A 6,060-nucleotide genomic window follows, 5' to 3' on the forward strand; every position below is an offset into this window, starting at 1 on the left:
TTTGTTCAAACCTAAGAAGGTAAAAAGGGAAAATAAATATAACCTTTTAACATTCGATATCATATTTTACTTTCACATGACTTCCATGTTTTTTTCTTCCTCTGTACTTTCTTACATATGGCCGACAGAGAACTGGAAAAGCAAGCATTTCCTGTGTATTTACAAGCACTTGATTTATTCTAGAATTCAATATGTTAATGATCTTGAAATTCATAATGACTTAACATAGTTTATAACATCTATAAAGATGGATATTATTTTAATCTGAAACAATAAATGCAAAGTGTGAAAAGTGACAGGTTATATTCAAACTGTTCTCTCTCTCTCAATAATGTCACAGAATTGTCTTAGATTCTAGATGACACATTTTCATCAGAATGTTTTTGAGCAGGAAAACATACAGATATGAAAATTCAAAATAGTGAATGTCATCGAGATCTTTCTATCAGGGAATTAGTTGAAAGAAGTTGCAATTTTTAGCTTTGTGAATAAAACAGGAAAAGGATGACTTCAAAAATCAAAAGGGTTGTCTTTTGGAAAAGAATTTATAGATGCATGAAATTATAGAATTTGATAGTTGAAAGAGACTTCAGAGACAACCAGTCCAATTGAAAATCAAAAGGAATTACCACATTAAAATGCCTGACAAATCATCATCCAATGTTGCTTTAAAGATCTTCAAATATGGGGAAATTCCCCTTCTAGATGTCGCTCATTCCAGTTTCTGCTACAGGAGATTTTTCCTGATCTCAGTTCTAATTGCTTCTGCTGTCTTCAAAATTGCTTTGTCTCACCTTCCTCTATATTTTGTATATAAGTAAATAGGTAGATTAGATAGAAGAAAGAAAGAAAGAAAGAAAGAAAGAAAGAAAGAAAGAAAGAAAGAAAGAAAGAAAGAAGAAAGAAAGAAAGATAGATAGATTTCCTCTAGTAAAATACATATGTTCCTTGAGGGTTGGAATTGTTAAATTTTCATTTTAATGAAGAGCCTGAAAATCATCATAATTCAATGAATGCTTTTTGAATAGAAATTGCTTATGTTAGATTTCATTTCAACCCCCTCAGTTTACACATAAGACAAAGATCCACAGTTATGAAATTACTTACCAAGGATCCTCTATCTAATTACTGACAGAAGTACTAGAAATGCTCTTCTAGTAAGAGTCTAATCATTCACCCCTTAGGTTGAAATGAAATATTTTAAAAACAGAAGGCTACCAATTCTCATTTTAATGGCACTTTAAGCTTATTATAGTGACTTCTCCATAATTCTTCACTGAGAGTGTTAGAGTCACTACTTTATAAGTGAATTTTCATGTTATATACTTTCCCAAAAAAACACATAGCTAATATGGGACTGATAGAAATTGAAATGCAAGTCTTCCTAGAGAATACTTCTCATTACACACTGATTTTTTTAACCTTTACAATCCACATCACTAAAATTTTCCTCTTCACTTCATACTCTACAATTCGTGTCTGAAACAAAAGCAAATGAAATCTGAAAAAAGAACTGTATATGATTTACTCTGAATTCCAGAGCCTACAGAATTTCCAAACCTACCTATGAAACAAGGGAGATCTCTCCAAGAAGATAGTAAGACAGTGGCAACTGAGTTATGTTTATGACATCGTAGTCACTTTGGGACTGAATCCCTGGAGTTCAATTAGTCTCTTCCCCTCAATGAAGACACGTCAGAAAGATGGCTTACTTCTTAATATTTCACAAGAGGAAACAACATTGATTTTCCTAATGTATGGAAACTTTTAAAGTTTTTGATTATGGGTTTGTTTGGTGTTTTTTTTTTCAACTATTAAAGAAATGGCCCATAAATGATTGAACTTTCTCGTGGATGATACAACAAAGGATCTATAAAATGGGATTGGTGATACAAACTAAATTCCAGGGTAATTGTGTGAATAAAATAATATTTGTAAGGCATTTAGACTGGTTCCTGGAACATAATTGGCATTATATAAATGGTTGTGGTGGTTGTTCTGTTATATGAAAACAGAAAAAAAAAGTATATTGTTGCATTGATTACATACAATAAATATATTGGGAAGGGAAAGAAATTGAAATCAAATCAGTCAAGGTAGCAAAGGAGAAAGGGACTGGAGACTGAGAGGGTTAAGAGGGTTGAGGAGAGATTGAATGTTAGGAAACTATGTTGCATTACATGGTGTAATGATCTCTGGGTATGGCTGAATGAAGGAAAAGTGGAATATGAGAACACTAAAGAACTTAGATGTAAATATATTTGATGACAATCAAATCTATAAAGCAGAAAGATGGAATTTCAGTGGTTAGCAATGACATGTAGCTAAATATAAGTAGAATATGGGCTATGTAGAGAAGTGTATAAAACCAAGTGATTGAAAATTTAAGAAGAGGCCAAGATGTGAGAAGATCTAAAAGTCAAAAAAAAAAAAAAAAAAAGAAACTAAGTTGGAGATTAAATGCTGATGTGACTGCACAGGAATGAAAAAAAAATATTAATAATAATTAATGTTCAAAGGAAAAGGGACAGCTGGGCTACAGTGGTAATGGGTGAATCTCCCAGGAATCATGATATAAAGGTATACCTAGGTCTGAAATGATAACCAGGAATGAAGTGTCATCTAAGGGAGGTCTACTCTTTATAAGTACACGTAAATGGATGGAGTATGAAAAGAATTACTGAAAGAGATAGGCAGAGATGATATGGAAAGTCAAAAAAAGTGAGGATGATGTGAGAAGAAGAGGAGGTTGGGGAAAATGTATTCCTTTATCACCAGTGATTATATAGAACAGAAATAAAAACATAGGGGGAGGGGATTTTCTAACTTTTGAGGTAGGAGTGAATAACTGTTGAATTGGAATGCTCATCTTTCTCTGATCTCCACAGATCTACCTGCTGCATAAGTGGTAGTTTTGTGAGGATAAAGTCAGAAAATATGGGACGTAGTTTTGTTTTCTGTTTTATTATGTTTTATTTACAACAAGACAATGATAGACCTTATTTATCTGTTCTTCTAAGCTGAGCTTGAGGGTCAGTTTTGATTATTGTTAGAAGAGTTATAAACAAAGAAAGAAGATACCAACAGAATAGTTTACTAGAACTTAACTCAAGAGGAATATCAAATCTAATTAGGGTCAGCCAGCAATATCTGATAATGTATAATTATCTTCAAGCACTCATCAATCAGGACAGCAGAGCTACTAGACTAGAAGTAAAAAAGTTGAAAGGATTAACTCCTGGGTCTTGTTGACCAAACTCTAACTCTAAACCTGACATTAAAGTCATGTGGATTATTTTTATAAAAGAAAAGACAAGAGAATTGAAATAAGAGGTAGAAAGAATCTTCTGTTCCAGGCATAGGAAGCAATATGAGTTAAAACATGAAGATAGAGTGATATTAATGGATTAGAATTGGAAGAGCAACTAAAATTCCCCAATAATGATGATTCAGTAGCCACATTTATATACAAACTAGAATTAATTTTTTTCAATATAATGTCTGATTCTCAGCAGAGTGCAGGGAATAATGTGAATGTACTGTGAAGTCTACAAAGACAGACACTTTTGTGATGGTAAAGATTCACATGAATACATAAACAGTGGCTCTGTGCCTTAAAGTACGCAAAACACTCAGGTGGTTAGAACAATTGATATTTTATTCCATACATTTAACAGATGAGAAAATTAGGTTTCAGAGAGATAGTTATTTCCCCAAGGTTACATAGCTAGTAAATGCCAAATCTGAGATTTGAATCCAGGTATCTTCTTATTTCAAGTCAGACACTCTATGACCCACATTGGCTCAAAAAGAGAGGAACTACTGAGAGCCTGGGTGAAGGAAGTGCTTCTTATCAGTACTTGCTAGAAAACCAGCTTTCAGATAAGGATTCTTGAGTTAAATTATACTTATTCCCTACATTCCAAATGATATTTGCAAAATTAATGTTGCCAAAAATCAAAGTAAGTACTACAAACTTGAAATGTAAGGAGATAATTCTAGTATGGAAGGTGCACAATATCAAACAAAGAAACTTTAAAGAATTTTTCAGTATTAATTATTAAAAAAAAACTTTACAACAAAAGAGAATTACCATCTTCAGAGGATTTTTTTCCTCAAATTTTAATATAATGACACATTTTATTTAAAAAAAAATACAGAAGTGAGTGCAAGGGACAATGTTGAAAAATTATCCATGTATATGTTCTGTCAGTAAAAAGCTATAATAAAAATAAGCAAACAAATAAATAAAACCATCATCATCAGTACTGATTTTTACAGGATCACACATTCAAATATCAAAGTACCCTTTGGAGACATCCAGTCCAATTAGCCCATTTTAAATATGAAAATACTCAGGTTCTGGTAGATAAGATGAAGTAATCAAGCTCACACAAATAATGCTAAAAGAGCTTTTAAACCCAGGTTCTTTGGTTATATAACCACTTCTTTTTCCACTGCCTCATTCTTGCCATATAAAACCATAAGATTAAATTCAATTTTATTGAGATCCTCTTCGGTACACTGCTATGCATTTTGTCACTTTCTCACAGGAGCTTCTTTTCTTTCTTTTTGTTCATTGATTAAGATATGGTGGCCATTGTATTGCTTTTCCTTTTGTGGATGATTTTTCCAAAGATCCTCCTAAGAGCATCTTTAACATCCTTGTTCCTCAAGCTATATATAAATGGGTTCAACAGAGGACAGAGGAAGATACAAAACACTGCAATGATTTTACCCTGTTCCACTGACTTTTTGGTGGCAGGCCTCACATACATACAGAAGAGGGTGCCATAAAACATGGTGACTGCTGTCAAATGGGAACCACATGTGGAGAAGGCTTTGCGCTGTCCCTCAGTGGAACGAATACGCAATATGGCAGCAAATATGAAAATGTAGGAGACAAGAATGATTAAGAGGGAGCTTGAGAGGTTCATGCCTGCAGAGATGAGCAAGGCTGTCTGTTTGACATAAGTGTTAGAACAGCTCAGTACCAGCAAAGGAGGGTCAGTACAGTAGAAATGGTTGATGGAATTAGGGCCACAGAAATTCAGATGAGATGTCAAAGTGACCTGCACCGCACCAACAAGAGAGCCATGAACATAAGGAATGCTGACCAACCAGAAGCAAGTGCTCATGGACATCTTGCTGCTATAGAGTAGTGGGCTGCAGATGGCCATGTAGCGGTCATAGGCCATCACAGCCAGCATGAAGTACTCAGTAATGACCAGAGATATGAAGAAGTGACATTGGGTCAAGCAAGCAACATAGGAAATGGTTTTCTTCTCAGATAAAAAATGAGTTAGCATGAGAGGTGTGACATTAGTGGAATAACACACATCCACAAAGGCAAGGTGGCTAAGGAAGAAGTACATGGGGGTGTGCAGGCGAGAGGTAATTCTGATCAATGTAATCATTCCAAGATTCCCTATCAAGGTAATGAGGTAAATAAACAGAAACACCACAAAAAGGATAGGTTGCAACTCTGGCCGACCAGTGAGGCCAAGAAGGATGAATTCAGTGACTTGGCTGCCATTTTGAATTTCTGTCATATTGATGTGATGGAAAAGCCTTAGGTATCTATCAGCTTTATAGAAGTCTGAGACCAGATTGATCTATTCATGCAGGCAACAAAGGATTGTTCTTTGATCCTGCTGTTGATAAGAGAACAGAAAACCATTAGACTTGTTAGATTAAAATAGAGCTGTGTATCTGCCTTAATATACTAATGGTGCTTTTAGAATTTTCCATGACTGGGAATTTATACACCTGAGGCAGTTTTTATGAAATATAATGTAGACTAAGCAGCATGAATGACATATTCAAATTAGTTTTTTTTTAAGACAAAGTAGAATAATATAAGGACAGAAGGCTCTGGAAAACTCAAGGTATTTCCCTTTGAAAAAAGAGATAAGAGACCCTGTAATACTGGGAAATCTACTATGGGTTATAAAGTATTGGGGCACACTGGACAGGAGTTACCTGGAATTAAACTTAGATATAGCCCATCTTCCAGTGGCTTCCTATTTTAGAATAGGGAATGAAATTGTGATATTGTGT

General features: G+C 34.3%; 1 protein-coding gene across 1 annotated transcript; it reads right to left on the reverse strand.

Moving 5' to 3' along the window:
* Nucleotides 1-4,583: 4,583 nt before the first annotated feature.
* LOC127541584 (olfactory receptor 1030-like) lies at nt 4,584-5,552 on the reverse strand. The gene has a single exon (XM_051966808.1). It carries the CDS (start codon nt 5,550-5,552, stop codon nt 4,584-4,586), a length of 969 nt encoding a protein of 322 aa, XP_051822768.1.
* Between the last annotated feature and the right edge of the window lie 508 nt (nt 5,553-6,060).

Source organism: Antechinus flavipes, chromosome 6 (genome assembly GCF_016432865.1).
Source record: "Antechinus flavipes isolate AdamAnt ecotype Samford, QLD, Australia chromosome 6, AdamAnt_v2, whole genome shotgun sequence".
Lineage (NCBI taxonomy): Eukaryota > Metazoa > Chordata > Mammalia > Dasyuromorphia > Dasyuridae > Antechinus > Antechinus flavipes.

What these genes read in the sequence shown, in the direction of transcription:
- LOC127541584 (XM_051966808.1), bottom strand. Translation starts at nt 5,552, where the DNA reads ATGACAGAAATTCAAAATGGCAGCCAAGTCACTGAATTCATCCTTCTT.